At 32.9% G+C, this 21,176-nt stretch overlaps 1 protein-coding gene across 9 annotated transcripts; it reads left to right on the plus strand.

The window, feature by feature from the left end:
- Positions 1-497: 497 nt before the first annotated feature.
- LOC111989187 (AP2/ERF and B3 domain-containing transcription factor At1g50680) lies at positions 498-17,455 on the plus strand. 9 transcript variants are annotated; one of them, XM_065779175.1, is made up of 5 exons: positions 498-1,790; positions 2,023-2,089; positions 2,234-2,584; positions 2,755-2,820; positions 16,192-17,455. In XM_065779175.1, exon 5 carries the CDS (start codon positions 16,199-16,201, stop codon positions 17,225-17,227), a length of 1,029 nt encoding a protein of 342 aa, XP_065635247.1. In that variant the 5' UTR covers positions 498-1,790; positions 2,023-2,089; positions 2,234-2,584; positions 2,755-2,820; positions 16,192-16,198; the 3' UTR covers positions 17,228-17,455. The 9 variants fall into 9 exon arrangements, with proteins under 9 accessions (XP_065635247.1, XP_065635248.1, XP_065635246.1 ...); XM_065779176.1 differs by having other exon boundaries at positions 2,399-2,584; XM_065779174.1 differs by lacking the exon at positions 498-1,790 and adding exons at positions 13,116-13,308; positions 13,398-13,426 and having other exon boundaries at positions 1,925-2,584.
- The last annotated feature ends 3,721 nt before the right edge of the window (positions 17,456-21,176 follow it).

The raw sequence follows: 21,176 nt of genomic DNA on the forward strand, positions 1-21,176 counted from the left end.
ACGAATATCATAAGACATTAGTTAATAATCCATTTAAATATAGTTTTTATAAGAAAAAAAAGCAATTAATATTTTGACAACTTTTTTCATTTCTTATAAAATTAGTATAATTTTTTTAAAAAAAATAGATTATTAACTAATACTCTAAGAGCAATCATTAACATAACTCATATAAAAAAAATTAAAATGTAATCTAATAATCATTTTCATTTTATTTTTATTACTCCTAAATCCTAATTGAAGGTTTTTTTTTTTGAGAGTTTCAATTAATAGTTCTTTATTATCAGATCAAGACATTAATTAATTTTTTATGTAAGTGGGAATTGAATCCTAAATCTTTTATACAACCATCAGATATTTTATCAATTAAGCTAACTGGAACTCACTAATTAAAGGTTGAATTATTATTTATAAATAAATAAATAAGGAGAAGATATTTTGAATGGGACGGTGTTTATGTTTATCCTGTCTGCCTTGTCTGACGCAGTCCCATCTTTCTTTCTCTCTCTCTCAAGAACGACTAGTGAGTCGTGAGTACAGACACGAGGGACCTCCATATTGACAATCTGACGGCCCAAAGAGCTCGAAATGCAGTCAAATCGAAAGCCGTAAAATTCATTTAATCTCAAAGTCAAATGTCCCTCCTCCACCTTTACTTCTCAGTTCCCACCCACTTTTCCAAACCAATCAATCCTCGACATTACACTGTCTCTTTGAGTTGGGTGGAAATGCCTGTGTAGAGTGTTTAGAATTTACTTTGTCCTGCTTTGTCCTTTTCCCATCATCTCTCTTAACCAAAGATATCATGCCTAAGCAAAGTTACAGCAACTTGCACCTTCAATACCTCATCATTTCACTCTCTCTCTCTCTCTCTCTGCGTATATGTGTGTCTATTTATCATTTGCTCAGCTCAGGAGTAGAGGGAAGACTCAAGGGTTTAGAAGAGAGAGAGAGAGAGCAGGAAAAAGGAAAAGAAAAAGTAAAAGAAAAAGCAAAAAGTGAAAGGGGTTTAGAAAACCCTAATTCATGTTCATGAGTTTAAAAGGGGAAATGGGTATGTGACTATGTAGTCTATGTGTGGATTTGAGTGCTGAGGAAACTACTTCTACTCTTCTCTTCAAAATGGGTGTATTTCAGCTTTGTTTTAGATCTGACGGGTAGGGGAGAATGATGGGTATTAATTAATTGTGTTTGTTATGTGGATGAGGGATTAGATTTCTACTACTACTTCTTTGTTTTGTTTTTGTGTATAAATTAATCCACAGACACACACACACGCAGAGACTATTCATCAAAGACAAAGAAGGACACGGAAGAGACTGACAGAAGAGAGTGAGCACACGCTGCAGGCAATTGTATGAGAGCATACTTTTGAGAGTGCGTGCTCACTTCTCTTTCTGTCATATACTCCCATTTTTGCCGTGTCTCTTCTTCTTCTTCTTCTTTGCGAGTAGTCTCTCTTTCTCTTCTACTCATCCAGCTGCTAGGTAGCTAGAACTCTCTTTCCTGAGCATATAATACATTCAGATAATGTTTCTCATTCTTTTTGTGTTATATAAGTTACTTCTCCCCCTTTATCTGTTCAAGAGAAAAAAAAAAAAAAAGTATACACAAAAAGCAAAAGAGAGAAAAGGCGTGCCCAGCCAGAAATATGACACATCTTCACATAACCCTGATAAGCATGATTCTTATCCTCTCCTCTCTTTATTTCTCTCTCTCTGATACTTATCCTCTCTTATTTTAATAAATGATTGACTGGGTTAAGAATGTACATGTAGAGTTCATAAGAGGTAAGATATGAATGAGCATGCACCCAAAATATTTCCTCTTTATGCTATAGCTAGTTTTGATGTCTTTTCCAATCTTTTTTTTTTTTTTTTTTTTTCTTTCTCACAACTACAGAAAAACAAAGATAAAAAAATAGTTAAAAAAAAAAAAAAAAACAAATCTCAGGCTCTTTCTTCAAAGATTTTATCCCTACCTCTACTACTAATTATTTTAGCCTTATTAATTTTGCTTCAGCTTCAAAGCGTGACTTTTGATGGTACTCTTTTATGAGAGAGGTGAAGATGCTGGTGGGTTCCTTAAGGTACGCCTACCTGGTTACTGTCCTAGTTTTAACGGAAACCAATAATTTTTTTTTTCATAAATAAATATTGCTTCACGTTATTTGCTTTGTATTATCAAAACCTCTATTTGCATCATCCCCATCTTCTTCTTCTCTCACTGGTAGACCATGCAAGGCAAACGGCATGTTTGGATGTGGTACCACTCTTTTCTTTTAATCTGGCTCTGATTTTGGGTTATTTTGGATTCTTACAATTTCTAATTCTCAACCCTGAATAAGTACTTCTCAGAAAAACAAAGAAAAACCCCCAATGATTTTATGGTTTTGTAGAAATTTTTTGGTTGATTTCGACCATCTATTGGCCTTGGTCTAGTAGAATTTCGAGTTGACTTGCAAAGGAGGAGTCTTTTTGATGGTGGGTTGGTGCAAACACTGCTAAATATGGCAAAGAATTATTGTTTCGGCTTCTCAGCAGATATGTACAACTACAGTGCCATGAGTCAAGGTTTTCGAGAGGTATATTCCTTATTTGGCTCAGTAATTAATGCAATTTGCAGATTTTCCTTGATTTTATTTTATTACCTTTATTATGAAGATACTTTCTTCTTCACCAAGGAGAGTGGTTTTGATTATTTGTTTTGAGTACAAAATACATAGGTCTTTAATTGTTTGTTTTTATTTTATAGTTCTTATTATTGCTTCGTATTGGGGGTCAAACTGCAGCCTCTCTTTGTAGAAGGTTAATCACTCAGGTAACCGTTTTAATTCCAATCTTGTTAATTAGTTTTAGTTTGCTAACTTATTTCTTTCACTTATCGTTTTAATTTTATGTATTTATTTCTATGGGTGTTCTTTATTTTTTGTTATTAACTGTTTCTCTGTGTGCTGAGATTCATATTTATGGACTATATGATTATGAGGAATTCATACCTAGAATGGCATATTAGTTGATTTGAGGCAGTTTAGCATCAAAGTAGGATTAAGTAACTGGTTTTGCATTAAGATTAGTTCAACATGAGATGCCCTTTTTTGAACTTGTGATAAAGAAAATTTAATTTTGGTCCTAGATTCTGATTTCGTTTCCTCTACATTTATTTAGTGCTTTAACATAGTTTCATTTTTCTTAGGGGTATTCTTCTAATTGTTTACGGAAATTATATTAGGGATTAGTTTGTAGTTCACAGAATCCGTTGCCTAGCTAGTCTGACACAAGAGAGGAAAATCAATTTCATCTTCTTAATAACTGAATTAGTTTTGCCCGAGGAGGTAATTGGATTGATGAATATTTGTTTTAGGGCAATCTTTACGATATTGTGTGTATGTCTTTTACAGCCATATTTAAGCTTTTTTTTTTAAAGAACTATTTCTGTAAGCCATTTAAGTGATCATAGTTTATGTCTGATATTTCCACCTTGTGCTAAGTTTTGGCACTGAATCATATAGCTTATGGTTCAATTAGATACACATCATAGGGATTTTTGCTAAATTTAATGCGAAGTACATCACCAATGATATAGCGTTGGCAAAAAACAATTTGTAATATTAATTCAATGTTCTTTAAAACAAGTCATTAAAACTGGAGGTAATAATTTTTTAAGCAACATATCTTGAAGTCATTGACACTTCCTGATGCTGCCTGTACCGCATTGAGGAAGCAAGCTGCTTATTCATACTTAACTTGACCCAAGGATGGATTGATGCACACATGATTTTTCTTGCCTTAGATCATCGGCAAAAACCTTGTTTAATTTCTCCTCAGGCTATATAGCCTTCATTTGTTTCAACCAGCTTTTTCCCGGCCTATTGCAATAGTTTCGTTTAGATGTAATTTTTGGCCAAATTATCAGTGATGAATTCAAGATTTCAAGATGTTTCAATTCATGTCCAGTGGCCTGATGATTGATCGACATCTTCCAAGTGTACCCTCAAGTATTTTCTGTACATTGAGGCTGAACATAGAGATCTAAATGATTAGTTTCCCTTCTTTTATTTTTATCCTTCCAAAATGTTGTTGTTTGAAGACCTACAATTTCTTCTTATTAGTATCATTTGTGGTCTTTGTCCACAGTTTCTTGCACACACGACTATTTCCTTGGTATTGTTGGCTATATAAAAGGTCAATATCTATGTTGGTAGGCCTTAGACATTGCTGAACTATTATCACACCTTTGTGGTTTTCAACTTTCTAAAAGAACTACAGGAACAAGAAATAAATCTGAACTGTATTTTTGTAGTTTATGACAGAAAAATATAATATATGTTTTAATCAGTTTTAGCTAGAGCTAGTAAGTTCCAAGTCCCACTTCTGCCTATACCATGGTGCCATTGTTTTTTTTTTTTTTTTTTTTAAGTAATGAAATTATATAAATCAAGTAAACGAGTCACCCAAGTGATGAATCTTTGGTGACACATGAACAAAAACAACAACAATCAAGCCTTAATCCCAAAATTTTGGGGTTGACTATGGATCTTCAACAAACGAGATAAGCTCAATCACTATTTTTTTTTTCTTTCTATTTTATCTAAATTCATACTTTCTATTGTTTTCGTAATTGACATGTTAATGTTATTTTTGGGCTTCCTATTACCTTTTTTTGTTGAAATTGAATCTACTCACTCCTTCATATTGAGGCATTAATTGCTCTCATCTGAATATGACCAAACCATCTTAAGTGACTCTCTCATCATCTTTTCAATGTTATGGGACACTTCTATCTTCAAAAGAATTTCTCATTTCGAATATTGTCACTTATTTATCTTAGAGGAAGTCTTTTATATTCCAAAATCCACCACATTACCTATTTAAAGGCCCTATTAGATGCTTTCTCTAGGTCAATGAAAACCGTATAAAGATCTTTATGGTTCTCTCCATATTTTTATGGGTCTCTCCATATTTTTCCGTTAGGTGTCTGGGTACGAAAATAGCTTCTATGTTAGATCAACCTAGCATAAAAAGTATTCAATTTTTTTCCTCCCAAGATATTACTTAAAGACCAACAATTTCTTCTTATGAGTATCGTTGTAGTCATTTATCTTATTTATCCCTTGTATGCAAATCTATTACCTTCTTATTTTTGGCTACATAAGAGATCAATTACTATGTGGCTAGGACTTTAGAGGTTTTTTGAACTATTATAATATCTTTTTAGTTTTAAAACTTTTTAAAAGCACTACTTAAATCTATTAAAAAAAAATCTATTGTATTTTGTAGATATATTTTTAAAAATAATTTGAGCTAGATTGAAGTAAAGTGCACATTTTTCAAATATAATATCTTATACCCTCTTGTAGAAATATTTATGCCATATAATTTTTTTTTTTTTTTTAAATCTCAATTAAAAAAAAAATACCTATTAGATAAGTGTAATTTTATGATGTTTGTAAGTTCTAATTTTACTTAAGTTATTTCAATCTCTTAAAATTTTTATATAGTAAATTGAAAACAACCATCAATGGACTATATGATAAACATAACATTTTATATAATTCTCTAGTACTTTATAAATATATGTAACCATGATAGTTATGATAAATGATTTATTTGGTTCAAAGTTCAATCAAATACATCTAAAAGGCAAATACCAAAAATAATAAGAAAGAATAGTAATTAGCCTTGTTCGTACCTTTTAACATGTAAATATATATATATATATTTAAAATATACCACCTTAAGAATAGTGCTTGTATAATAAATCAATGGTCCATGTTATTTCCTTCGATCAAGCTACTAATTTTATTAATTATATTTTTTGTAATAAAATAAAAAATATTGCCTAGGCATACTTTGGTCCTTCTTCAAAAGCCGCCAAAAAAAGGTCTTAGCTTCTTCAAAAAGCACCAAAAAAGCGTGCCTAAGACGTGCTTCTTGAAATCAGCTTCACTTTGGCCAAGCAAAGTGCTTATACCTTGGGGCTTTGAGCTTTAATCGAGCCTAAGCGCGCTTTTAACAACACCTAGGAAGTTTCATGTCCCACTTTTGCATGTAGAATTGTTATCATAATTTGATACTTGTGTAGAGGTTTAGGTATGCAATAAATCATCTGTAGATGATATGATTAAATTCTAATGTTTCTATGCATAAGTCATAAAACTGACAAAATAATCTCCATAGATATTGGTCTCCAAGTTAAACTTAGACAACATAGACAAACTGGGTTCAACACTTCAACCTGAATTGTACAATTAGTCTTCAAGTTAAACTTAGGCCTTGAAATTTCCAAACTATTATGACACGTGGGCTTTTTTAATTTTTTTTTTTATTTTTTAAAGCACTACTTAGAACTGTAAGAAATAAATTTGTATTGTAATTTGTAGATATATTTTTTTTAAAGATTGTGAGCTGGAACTAGGAAGCTTTTCGTCCCACTTCTTCATGTACAATTGTTATCATGATTTGATACTTGAATAGAGGTTTAGGGATGCAGTAAATCATCTATAGATGATCTGGTTGAATTGTAATGTTTCTAAGTGAAAGTCATAAAACTGGCAAACTAATCTCCATGGATATTAGTCTTCAAGTTGAACTTAGACAACACATACAAATTGGGTTCAACACTTCAATCTGAATTTTGCATGTCATCTGCTTTGTATATTCAATATAAAAACATCATATAAGTTTTTTATAGGCAAGTGCCACATGAGAACAAAATTGGTCAGTTTGTGCAGAACTTAATTTGCTTATTGGAGCACACAGTGTGATAAGTGAGAAAGCAAACATTCAGGATACTAATTTTTAGGGAGCCCTATGTTTATTTAAATTTAGGCATGCAAGTGGCAAATTGATTTTGTTGGTAGCAAGAGCAATCTAACCTGAGGATTGAAAACTTGCCTGCATATTAATTCCACCCTACTACATTATTGGGTTTGGCCATTACTAAGCTGTAGTTAGGGGGACGAAGGGCTGGGGTAGGATAAATCCTTGTTTTGATTCTCAAGAAAGTCAATAGTTTTGTCGGTCAGCTTAGGTTGAATTGATAGATTTATGTGGGTGTATGCTATATACATGGGTTTTGATACACACACACACACACACACACACATATGATTCAGTCATTCCTCCTTTACATGGTCAATGCTCAAACATAAGTCTGAATTGTCTGTCAAGGGAATAAACTTTTGCTAGGATGTAGCTCATTTTGCTTCACCACTTCCAACTATATATACCTCATTCTGAATTGGCTACCCTAGTTTATAATAATATATTTACTAGATGCAGGAAAAGATGAACATGTAGCATGAGGAAATTATGTGTTATATTAGTTTGAGAATAGGGTAGCCAACTCATACCCCCACTAACTTCAATAAAAATATAGATTTGCCATCTATATTAGCCTTACAAAATTGGCATCATTTTCTTATTCTTGTTGAATTTTACTTCAATCTTCACTGTAGGTCCCTTAATGTTTCTTTGATGTGCTCTCTCCATATTTTCCACACAAAGAATCACACGTTTATGTGGAAAATATGGGGAGAGAGAGAGAGAGTAGTCACACATTTATTAGTATATAGAAGAAAACCTAATGTTGTGGAAATAACACTTTAGGGAGAGGTCAATGGTGTAGTAAATATACCATATAGGGACACCACTTGACCCAAAAGCTTAAGCCAATGGGTTTAGCTCCAATTATGTTATGTTAACTACTCGCTATTGTTTTTATTATCCAATACGAGACTTTATGTCTTAACTAGCCACACCACTCACACATGAATATCAACAAATCTCCCCCTTCACGTATGAGCTCTCGACCAAGTCATTTGTGGCACTTCGGTTAGTCTTCCCTTAAAAGGAAGCCTTTTTCTTAACAATGCAAGTGGTAGTAGAGCCCAAGGTGGTATGCGGTGAGGTGGGAAGGTTTTTAGGGTTCCTTTTGCAATTCAGGCGGGAATGTTTGTACTTGGGGCCCACACAATATATAAGCCCATAAGGTCCACATAAAGATGATTTTGGAAAAATGCCCAACAAAGTAATATTACCAATGGTGATATGTAAAAAAGAATGGTGCATGCAAGGTTCCCATGGATGAGTGTGCATGGTTGACACGTGGTTCCCATGAATGACAAACAAGTAGCCCATGGATGATGCGCTAGCAAAAAAAAAAAACCCCAAAGACTTAACTTGTGAGTTTAGAAGTATCCCTATATGTTATATTTACTAGTCAATTGGAGTCTCCTCAAATTAATTATTTATTTTGTTAATTGAGGGGTGAGAGGATTTAAACCCTGAATGTATTCATCAAAACATCAAAAGGTGCTAGTTGAGGTACAAGACTCTTAACAATAATCCTAATTCTTTATTCCTAATCAATATTTTCCTTAACCTAACTAATCAGCCTATCTCTTCTGGTGGAACAACTTCACAAACTCTATACTTTTCTTCCTAATGAATATTTTCCTGAACCTAGCTAATCGGCCTTTCTTTTCTAGTGAGACAATTTCACAAACTCTCTACTAGTCATAGTCATGAGTGATAGCAAAGCCAAGTTGTGGATAAAGCCAATAGCATGGAAGCTCAATAGAGGCCAAACTAGCCACAAAGCTTGGATGCTGTTCAATGATTAGAGATCACCATGTATCTAAGAATGGAAATAAGGGGTTTTTTCCTCGTTCAATCAGCTTATTATAATATAGGCTTCTCAAATTCAAAATCATGAGAGCCTAGTTTAGAGCTAAAAGATTATTTTTTATTTATTTATTTATTTTTAACTAAGTCTAACCTCTCTATATGACTTTCTTGATTGGTGCCTCAGGTTGGTAGCTAGGCTCCTGCTCATTTAATAGCATTGTGTTTTCTCTTCTTGGGCTAAAATCTTTATTTTTGTAGTCATTATACAAGTGTTTACTGGTTTTGTAATTGTCCATGTCCTTTGCTTTTTATGACTTTTTTGATTATTTGAATATTAATGTGTGATTCTTTACTAGAGCTCTATGTATACTGCTTGTATGTATGACTTTCATCTCTTTCTAGTACAATATTCATCAAAAGGAAAAAGAAAAAAGAAAAAAGGAGACTAAAATGCTTAAATGTTATCAAGGGAGATAACATCAACATAGGAGTGCTAAGATTTGAATGTAGTTCCTTGATGTGTTATGTTGATAAGCTAGTGGAGCGTCATAGCAAAACGTAGATGTTGTAGAACATCCTAATCATATTATTAAACAGTCAATGTTGGGATGTTCGTATGACTGGATGACTGCCTTTGGCATTATCCATTCTTGCTCTCTTTTTTTTTCTTTTTTTTCTTTTTTTTGAATTCATAGATTGTTTGATTTTGTAATTATTTCAGAGTAGTTTGGTATACTATTTCTGTATTTGAACGATGTCTATTGCTACATATGAGCAGCAATATATATGATGTAGAACTGTTGTGATTCAGCTAGAATTGTCTTATAGAATGTGGGCAAAAAGTTAAAATTTAGGTAATAGTGCCTTGCCTTATTCTTGTGGTTTTTTTTCCCAGTTAAATGCTAACTTGTTTTGTGTAAATCTTTCATGGCCTTGATTAATTCAATGAGGCAGAGCCAACATTGTTTCCAAAAAGTAGCTTTTACGAACAAGATGATATGTTGCATGGATAAGTATACCCTTAGCCTTAAGCCTTGGAGATTTTCACAAAACATTCTCTCTCTCACACACACACACACGTGCGCACGCGCACACAGAGCGTTTGACATTCTTATGTTATCTTTCTTTGCTATCCAACTGGCTAGATCATTGTTTCAGTGATAGCCCCTCATGTGGTCTAAGTTTTTGTTTAAGAATATGGCCTTCATTGTTGTAATAATTTTGAATTTCTAATTGACTCAACCATATTGCAATGATTTTGGGTCAACTATTCAACTTGAAATTTATAACACTTAAGTGGGGGCCAGTTTATCTATCTTGGATCTTCATTTAGTGAAAAAAAAAAATAATTTGCTTCAGAGTTCTCTTGTTCCTACAATTGCAGAGAATGTAGATGCAAAGTTTGGTATTTTAGCTTTAGCCCTATTTTGAGACAGTAAACAAGGTTTTGATTGGTGTAAACACGTTTGAGACTTGTGAATCCTATAAGGAGAAGCGACAGATATTGACCCAAATGTTCCTAGAATTTTTTTCGTTTTTATGAATTATTTCTTCAGATGCAAACAATTTCCTTTTACAATGTTATCCATGCATAGAGAAAGGCTTAATGAACTAATCTGAAGTAACATAACAAGACAACAGGTTGGGTGTCTGTCTTTTATGGTTCATAAATCAGGATATTTATGGTTTTCCTTGCCTCTTTGTATTCTTTCCAGCCTGAAATATCATCTTTTTTGAGTATGCTTGTTGTAATATTAGGAAAAGGCCCTCCATCTTGAGGCTCAATTGCATGATTGTTTTCTAATTTTTTATTCTTCTATTACTAAGGTGATTTTTAATGTAAGTATTTATTGAAAAAAAAATCTTTTTATTGGTAAGTTATATGCATTCCCGTCATGTCTTAGATCCATGATCTCACTGTCCATTTTCTCTTACAAGGGGAGATGTCAATAAAGTTAGAGCTCATTGGCATTATCAATAAAAACTATGGTCAAAAGATCGTTTTGGTATTAAGTTTGTGCCTTTTTGGATCATGCCTAAGATGAATCAAGATTTTAAAAATAGTTGGTATTGCATGGTTCATTTTGATATATGTCTTTAGACACTTTTTTGTCATCTTCATTGAATTACTGGAATAGCATAGTGAGACTGTAATACTTCCTTCAAGATCCAGTTTTAAACAAGAAGCTTATCAAGTTTTAAATTGTAGTAGTTAAGCTGGGCCAGTCAATTTTTTTTGAGGAGTTGATTCTATTTATAGCTATGTTTTTAAGATGTTTCTTGTTATAATCATGGTTAAATGATTAAATTTACTATTTTCTAATGATTTACACTTTTAGGACTAGTGGTAGTTTATTATGTTATCAGTGTTAAGAGTTTCTTTAGTTCAAAGCTATCTCCACTCCACCTTCTATTTAAAATGTAATCTCGTGTTAAACTCCACTTATTAAGAGGGAGTCTAGGTCCACACAAGGGAGAATGTTAGAATAATGGTTAAATGCTTAATTCGCTCTTTCCTAATAGTTTAAGGTTTTGGGACAAATGATAGTTTATCATTTCTAACATATGACATTATGCATACATGTTGATTATGTTAAAGATATTGGGTTCATGTTAATGTAATGGCTTAGGAGGTCCAATATATTGTAAGCCCTTGTAGGGCTAACTCTAACTCCTATATATATCTTGCTAAGGGTGCTAAGGGTTCATTGTAACAAATGAGTTTATCATAGTAAAGATGTGGTTGCTAAGGACTGATCTTTGGACATAAGCTATTAGGTCAAATCACGTAACCTTCATGGTATTCTCTCTTTCTGCTTTCGCTTCTCTACATTATTTTATTATTGTTCTTAGCATGGTATTAGAGCCATCTCTGATCACCTCCAATTAAATGTTGTTGGAAGGTGCATGAAGACTGTTGGAATTTTAGGTATCTTCACGCACCTCCCCCACGGTAATTGTCACTAGTTGCTTAACTTGTGTAGGTAGAAACATGGATCCAAGTCGTCATTCTTGGGAGTTTTTGTTCTCGATGGTTAACTAAGTATGTGTTTTTGATGTTCTTAGTTCTTGGTGGTTGGTTGGAAGATCTAAACTTGTCTCGATGGTGGGTGGGTAGATATCGGTTGTTGTAGTTCTTGGCATACTTCGGTGTATCCTAGTGGTCTTTCGGTGATGGAGGTTTTTCCTTGATCTTGATCATTCTTGGTGGTTTTTTTGGGTTGTTATTTTCAATGTATTTTGACTTCTCTTTGCAAATCCAATACTCCTTAGTTGTAGTTCCGGTGTGTCTTGTCAGATCTAGTACCCTTCCATGGTTTTTCCTTGATCTAAATTGTTCTCTATGGTGCTTCTTTGGTCGTTGTGGTCAGCCGAGTAGTGCTTGCTAGCGAGTTTTGAGTTCGCCTGTGTAGTTGTTGGTTGAAGTACACATGGAAAACCCCTTTATGGTTGATGGTGTGGGCTAATCCCTATATGAATAAGGATAACTTAATCATGGATAGGGATAAAGGTTGTTTGGTAGATATTTGGCTGTATAGGTATAGGTAGTTGGTTGTCCGTTATCCATGATAAGGATAACCTAACCTGGATAAAGCCTATGTTTGGTTTTGATTAGTTACTGCCAGTTCATCTCGCTTTTTGATTGATTTAGCTTCAATTTTGGCTGGTTCAGCTTCTAATTCGGTCGGTTTGGCCAAGTTTCAGTCGGTTCAACTTCAATTTCAATCAGTTCATATTCTATTTCGATTTTTTTAGGCACATTTCAGCCTTCTCTTGCTCATAACTTTTCATAGTGTGTATATGTTCCAAGCTAGACCTATATGATTGAGTTTATGTTAATGTAATGTACCTTGAGGCCCAATATATTGTAATCCCATTTAGGAATAACCCTATCTCGTATATAAACCCTACTAAGGGTTCACTATAATAGATGAGTTTATCATAGTAAGATGTAATTGCTAAAATCTTCCTTTGTGGACATAAGCTATCAAGCCGAACTGCGTAATCCATATGTTCTTCTCTTCCACTTCTCTATATTATTTTTTTCTCATCTTTAACATATTACAAGTGATAAAAATTAGTTGTAGAAATACTTTTTTTTTTTTTGGGGGGGGGGGGGGGGGAGGGGGGGGGGGGGGTTGGTCCTCTCCTACATCAGTTATTTAATGTTCAAGTTCTCTCTATGCAAAGTTGTCCAATGATTTCCTTTTTATTTTATTTTTATACAAGATAAAAATTTTATTTCAGTCTAATCTAAGTGTTTATATGTGTGAGTTTTCCTTCTAAAGACTTGAACCTCTACACCCTATAAGTATTTATACTTGTAGAGTGACTATCGCACTAACGATATGCGGTGTTTTTATTTCTTGTTTTTAGATATGCCAAAACTTGGATTTTCTCCATCTGGCCAATTCACAACTCTAACTATGATTGTACCCCAGTTGCTGTCTTTATTAGTATGAACGTGGTACTATTCACTTGTAGGCTGAATATATGATGCAATATTTCATGGGAAAGCGTGAAAGTTGATTCAAAAGTCAACATACTAATTTGGCAACACAAGCAGCTGTTCTGCCTGAAGTGGAATGTTGATTCAGTAGTTGATGTCAAATATTAATCTTTTTAAGGTTATCTGGATGATAGTAACCTTCCTAGAAATGCGTTACGAATATTTGAGGTACAACTTTATAGAATCATCGCACACTAGCCCACCAATATTTGAGGTACAGCTTTATAGAATCTGATGTCTTTTCATATTTTGTGCAGGCCTAAGCACCTAACCCCACGCAGCTGGTGTAACTATCTTTTGCATTTCTTATAGTACTGAAGCTAGTTTCTTCTATACTGTAGAATTCGCCTACCTCCTTCATATCCATAATTTTTTAAACAATTAAAAAAAAAAAAATCAAAGAATTTTTATTAGAGGATCCAGAATATGCATCTTAAGTATGTAATGAATTGCAGCAGATTTCCGAATTACTTCATGTGTGAAAATTACCTTTAAGCTTTAAGAAATTAATGTCTAAATACATAATTGTTTGAAGCTATGATACCATTTTTGATAAGGGATCCCAAAGATTTGGATGGTGAGAAGTAGATGTCTACTAAGTCTTACATCGGATATGCACTTGAACAATCTAGGCCATATAAGAAGGTGATTATTCCTTTTAAGTCATCACATTGATGTGTTTAATTTTTCATAAATCATGACAGATAGTAGTAGAGTCAACCGAATAGTTTAAGGACATTGCAACGCAGTGCATGTTTCCTTGACACTGATGTTAGGGATTTTAGGGAGCTTGTGTTTGCTTGTGAGGATTGTTTAGATTTGGATTTGTAGGACATTGTACAATGTGTAGGTACGGATCTCTAGTTCTATTTCTTTTACGACAATAATTATTGCACCAGTTTGGAGCAAAGACAAAGTAACAAAATTATTGCTCCATGGCTGTCATAAATTTTTTTTTTTTTTTAATTGCATTATGATTTTTTTCTAGCTTACCAAAAAAAAAAAAGATATTATACTGGAAAAACATAAGAAAAATTCTGTGCTTCTTCATTCCCCTTAAATCCATAGAGGAAACTTCACTTTTGTCTTCTTTATGCATTAGTGATGGATGGGCTCACTAAATTGATTCAATGGGAAGTCCTGACGTATGCTTTTTGCAAATGATAGTTTAGTGGATGAAATTGGACGTAGATTCAAGAGGAAGTCCTTTGATGTCTGCCTTTTGCACATGCTAGTTTTTGTGGATGAAACAAGACTTGGAGCTGATGTCAAGTTAGAAATTTGGTGAGACGCTTAGAACTTGTTTCAATAGGACTAAACCAAATTACATGGAAATGATGGAATGAAAGTTTAGTAAAGTTGAAACAAAGAGGAAAGATCTATAAGACGGCAAGAGATATCAAAGAGTGAGATCGATAATTCATAAAGATGTAAAGATAGAAGAGGATGTGAACCATAGAATAATTAAGTGCATGGGGGATGAAGTGGAGAAGTGCATTGTGAGCATTGTGTGACCGTAGAAAGGAAAAATTTATAAGATTGGACACGCTGCAGCATTATATGTATTTCGAGGTGAGGGTTGACACTCATCTAAGATTTTGTCATGATGTATGGTGTAGGAGTCATTCTATAAAAGAGTTGTACCCTCACCTGTATGTTTTCTTGCTTGTATGCTTGATCAGAATGCCTCAGTCCATTCAGTCATTGATATAGCCTGGTAGGTGGGGAAGGTCAAATCTGAAACGTTAGATTTTACAGACACTTTCAAGATTGAGGATTGAACTCAATCTGTTCTTTTGTAGATATTCTATACTCCAATGTCCCTAGGACTGGGGGGTGTGAGTTGTGTGACAGGTTGATATGGAATTGAAAGGGAGCGGTTGCTTTAACATTTCTCCTATTATGAGGCTATTAGAGATGCATTGGCTAACTCTTTCCCCTAGAAAAGTATTTGGTGTAGGCCCCTAAGAAGGTCTCATTCTTTGTTTGGACAACAACATGGGAGAAGATTCTTACTTGTGATAATATTTTCAAGCTAGGATTTATCTTAGTTGGATGGTGTTGCATGTGTCGTTATAGTTGAGGGACAGTAGATCATTTTTTGGTTCATTGTGATATAGCCTAATAAGACTTGTGGAGCCTGGTATTTAGAACTTTTGGGATCCAATGAGTGTTAGCAAGGATTGCTGGCCTTTTGTTCCAGTGGAGGAGATGGTTTGCGAGGACTTATCTGATATTTGGAGCTTTGTCCTGTTATATTTGATTTGGCTATTGTGGAAGGAGATTTGGAAGATGCATAGACATCAAAGAATCACTTGGAATCAGTTTGATTGGTCTCATGCATGGGGTTTTACAAATAGCAACACCTTTATGGATTTCATAGAATCACTTCAATTCTCTTTTGTAATTCTTTTAGATTACGAAGTGCTCCTCATCTTAAGCATGAAATAACCTATTCTATTTATAAAATTTTATTACTTATCAAAGAAAAAGACTGACTATGCTCTATGGTACTGAATATTAGACTGTTAAGAAAACATATTCATAAAATGTGTGTGGTTGAAATGAAAATGTGTAAATGGATATGTGGAAATACAAGGAAAGATAAGTTCAAAATGAGGAAATCCTTTTAAAGATGGGGGTGGTCCTTATTGATGAAATGATGAGGGAGTCTCACTTGAGATGTTTTGGTCATGCTCAAAGGAGAGTGATGCACCAATGAGAAATAGTGAGTTGGTTGAAGTTGAGAGAGCGGAAGGCACTGTCAAGGCTAAAAGTGACACCAGTGGAGATGAGTGGGGGAAAGAGAATGGGAAGCGGTGGTGCTTCATGTTCTTGTCTTGTTTTGCTACCTGAGATGTTAAAGTTTGTTTCATGTAATTCTACTGAAGCTATGAATTGTTTCATTTATTACCACTTCTTTTTTAAGGAAAAGAAAATATGTTTCACTTGATAATTGGTACTGATAAAGATGAGTTTCATTTGTTATCAAATATCTCTTTTAGTTGTAATGAAAGTATAAGTCTCCATCGTGACATTTTATGCATTCAGGATTACAATGGAAGATGACATGTTAAGCATGATTTCAAATGGTGGAGTCAATGCAACTGCAGAGGATTCTGATTCAAGCAGCACCACTTACCCTTTTCCTGAAAGCAAACGTGCAAGGCATGGTAGCAATGCATCTTCTAAATTCAAAGGTGTTGTACCACAGCAAAATGGGCACTGGGGTGCACAAATATATGCCAATCACCGGCGCATTTGGCTGGGGACTTTCAAGACTGAAAAAGAAGCAGCCATGGCTTACGATAGTGCTGCTATCAAGCTTAGGAGTGGAGATTCCCAAAGAAATTTCCCTTGGACAGATATCACTGTTGAAGAGCCAAGCTTTCAAAATCTATATAGTACTGAAGCTGTGCTCAACATGATAAAGGAGGGTTCCTATCAATCCAAATTTGAAGATTTCCTAAGGACACATTCACATATTGTTGAAACAGTTGATTTGAACTTGGGTAGGGTGCAAAGCAAAGGAGGACTATCATGTAAACAACTTTTTCAAAAGGAGCTTACGCCAAGTGATGTTGGTAGTCTAAATAGACTTGTCATCCCTAAGAAATTTGCTGTCAAGTACTTCCCATGTATTTCTGAATCTGCAGAAGACAACGAAGGAGGAGGCAACAAGGAAGCTGTGCAGCTAATTTTCTATGATAGGATGATGAGGTCATGGAAATTCCGCTACTGCTATTGGAAGAGCAGCCAGAGTTTTGTCTTTACAAGGGGTTGGAATAGGTTTGTGAAGGAAAAGAAATTGAAGGCTAACGACACTATTAGTTTCTACTTGTGTGAGTGCCAAGAAGCAGCAAATGACGCTCGTTCATTCAACATGATTGATGTTAATAGTAGTGACAACTGCGGCGGCTTGGTTGAACAGGCTAACCAATATGTTGGTATTCAACTGGACCTGAAACTTGGAGTAAGCCCTCGAATTGACCATAAACTTGGAGAGGAAAAAGAACTTAAGGGACCCAAACCAACTCATGAAACTGAAAAACCGTGTTTTAGGCTCTTTGGTGTACAAATCATCTGAAGCTGATATGATATCTTAGCTCTTTTTCTTATTTTACTCTTACTTAGGTTATCTCTGATTTTTCATTAGACCCTGCAATGCCTCAAAGTTTTTGCCTGAGCTTTGTGTTAGGGGGAAATTTAGGTTTTATGGTGAATTAACCATTCTTGAGAAGAATGTGATGGTTTAAATCTCTGCTGAAAGTTGTCATTGACATTATATACAGATAAAAAGTAACTATTTTGTCAAGTTTCTTGCTGATTTAAGTCTTGTGAATGTTAAATGAGAGATATACAGCAATATATGCAGCCATATGCCATTTTGTACGCAGGGTCAAGATAATTCAGGATATACAATTGGTCATTGTTATCTACAATATATTGTGCAATAACATTGGCACTTCTAGCACTTGTGAAGTTAGCAGTTTGTAATTCACTGAATGATGTATTAGATATTAAAGATAACAGCTTATATCAGATTTTCTGGAATCAATGTGCTAATGAGTAGGCAGTTCTTTGTGCAACTAGGTTGCCAAATTATATCTGCATTTTTGTATTTTTAATTGGGAACATGATTAATGTTTCCTTGCTTAGCCTGTTTCCATAAAAATGTTTGTAGTGTTTACAGCCATATGTATTTTAGTTCCTACTTATTGTTGTTTGTACAAGTAGTGAAAGAACATTACTGTAGCGTGATCCACAAAGTAGGATTGGTATTTTAAATCTCTCATTATTTTTTGATTGGCCTAGTTTACTTACCATGCTTCACATACATTTTTTTTTTTTTTTTGATGAAAAGAATGGTCTAATATTCAAGTGCATTTGGAATCATAAGTTCTCAACTATTCAACATGATGTTAGTGTGCTAAGAACTTTGTGGTAGTTCAGTGGCATTGCCTGGAGAACTTAAAAAACAAAAAATCATGCTAGTGCATTTCACACACCTATAAAATCATTCTAGTGATATTTTTCATTCCTTTAAAAAATTTGGAAGATTTAAAGCATTATCAGTCCCAGATTGTGAAAATAAGAGATTTATCTTACTGCTTGAAATTTAAAAAAAAAAAAAAATTATGGTACATACCAGTTTTCACTGAGAAATACCTAAAAGTTTGCCTACAAAATTAATGAAAATTGTATAATTAAGTCCTTTCATGAAGGACTATGCCATTAAATTCATGATGACCTATTATGAAATTGACTTTAACCTTGAGAAAATTGCAGTTTTATCTTGATGTAAAATGACCATTTAACATTGGATATTAATTAAATTGCTCAAAATAATATTTTTAATGGTTGCAAAATAGGGTGTCTATACAAAATTTTAAGAAATTTAAAATACTACTTGAATTAAAACTCAATTACCGATTTAAAAAAAAAAATTAAAACGTAAATTCATCAATATAAACTATTATAATTGCTGGTTTTGATTAATGCTCACTCACACAACGTATTTTCGTTATATCACTCAAATAATTTTTGTTCTTTTATTTTTATTCAATTTGAATTATATTATCAAAGTATTTCCTTTTGTTTAATTTTGATCTTGGGTAAATTAAAAAGTTGGTCCTTATCCTTTACACCATATCTTAATTTGGTTCTTAACCTTTCAATTGTGTTAATTTGGTCCTCAACATTTTTACTGTTTTATCAATTTAGTCCATGACATTACTATTTAGATGAAAAAAGTTGATATGTCAATCAAAATAATAAAAAACTCATTTGCCCACTATATTAATGCCACCTTAGTTATTAAAAAATGAAAAAAAAAAAAAAGTGGTCAACCACTTCCCACTTTTGCTGCAACAATGGGGGATCTTGGTGGTCATGCATCTTAGTTTTAATTTGGGTTTTTTTAACTGATGTGGCAAAACATTTAGTAGATGACGTGACATAAAAATACTTTTTTATTACTTCATTTGATACATCAGCTTTTTTCATCAAAGAGATAATGACAAAGATTAAATTTGTACAACACTAAAAAGTTAGGAATCAAATTAACACATTTAAAATGTTAAGAACCAAATTGAGATATTGTGTAAATAATAGGGACTAACTTTGTAATTTACTTTTTGATTTTTTAGTAACACTAGTTTGTAACACCATGTATATACATGAATACACTTAAAGATATACAATAAGATGCATAATACAATTACTATATATATAATTTAAATACTATTGATAATCATTTTTATATTTTGTTAACTCTTTAACAAATTTTGTAAGGATATTTTTTTTTTTTGGAGTAAATTGTAAGGATATTATTAGGTATAAAATGTAAATTGTCCATGTTTATTTATTTATTTATTATTGTGAAGCACTTTTTTTTAAAGATTTATTTATTAGGTTCTTTGATTTTTGTACTTAATAACTTACTTGAACGAATATTTATAATGTGGTCTCATTTGATTCTAAATTTAAGAAATAAAACTCTTTAAGAATAAATAATTTAGGACACATGACATAAAATTGAAACTCTAATTTAGAATTTTAATTTGAATTTCTCTCGGTTTTACTTATTATTATACATATAGATATTTTTTTTAGAGAGTTTTCACTTATAACGTCCACTACTAATGATAACTCTTTATTATCAGACCAAAATACCAATCGATTTTTGGTGCAGATGAAGATTGAATCTCAAATCTCTTATATAACTATCAAAAATTTTACCAATTAAATTAACTAGAACTCATATATATATATATATATATATATATAGACGTGCATTGTATTGGCAATAACGTTAGTCTAAGATAAAATACGTCATTTTTATTTTATTTTTAAATTCTCATTTTTGTCATTTTCCATTGAATGGGCTGAAGTAGACATGGGCTTTAGGGTCATCCACTTGACACCTAGTGAATGTTTTAGGCATTGACAAGTTCCGATCACAGCTGTAAATTCAAAGCACCTCACTTTTGGCCCCATGTTAAGAAGGATCACAAAGCATATTGTGGGCCCACAATGTCTCTCAAATGGTGTTCCATGAAGTAAACTCCCAAAACCATCACATTACAAGGGCTAATTAACATCATTTAAGACTGATTAAACATTGGCCCCCACTGGTTCATCAAGCTTGACACCTAGCCACAAATCTTGTTCCTTCTAGGAATGAATGATTATAGTACTGACTATTTAGCTAGGATCCCCTTTCTCATCTGCTGTATTACAAATTAATAAGAAACATGATTATGAGCCTAACATGCATAGTTGATAATTTTTGGTAGGTAGAAGAGACTTATCAATCATTATAACATAGTTTAAATTATGGAAAAAGGTTGATGGAGATATTGATTTAGGAAATATTTTTAAAATATTTTTATATAAACAGAAAAAAAAAATTGATTTTTTGAAGAACTTTTTTTTTTGAGCTAAATGATAAAATGGACAAATTTTTATATTTTTCATTAAAGTAATATCAAAACTATTCTTAAATAATAGTCTATTAATAAATATTTTAAAGAAACCCATTAATCAGATCCTTCAATTATTAACATTCTAATAAGTACCAAAATATATATATATATATATATTTATATATATATATATATATTAGTATCCCTGTTGGAATTCCTATTTGAAGTTTTGAACAAATGCAGAGTCCTTGCCAAGACCCTCCCAAGTCCCAACTATATAATATTATGTAGTAAATAATGTGGTTTATAAACTTTATAATTGATTAAAAAATAAAGAGGTCAATTCCTCGAATCTAATACCTCCCCCACATAAGTGCAAGAGATGAATAAACACATTGTCTTATTTGGTAAGACTTATGCGATTAATATACTATGTTATATATGCAATATTAACCATAGATTTGTACGGGAACCGTTACTTTTTAAAGCTTCATAGCGGTCTAAGATTTTTTATTTTTATTTATTTTTTATTTTTATAGAATTTCAATTTATGTGATCCGCTTGTGATTATTGCTTTTTTTATTATCAAATCAATATATCAATCGGTTT

This window comes from Quercus suber, unplaced genomic scaffold (assembly GCF_002906115.3).
Source record: "Quercus suber isolate HL8 unplaced genomic scaffold, Cork oak 2.0 scaffold_201, whole genome shotgun sequence".
In the NCBI taxonomy this organism is placed as follows: Eukaryota; Viridiplantae; Streptophyta; class Magnoliopsida; order Fagales; family Fagaceae; genus Quercus; species Quercus suber.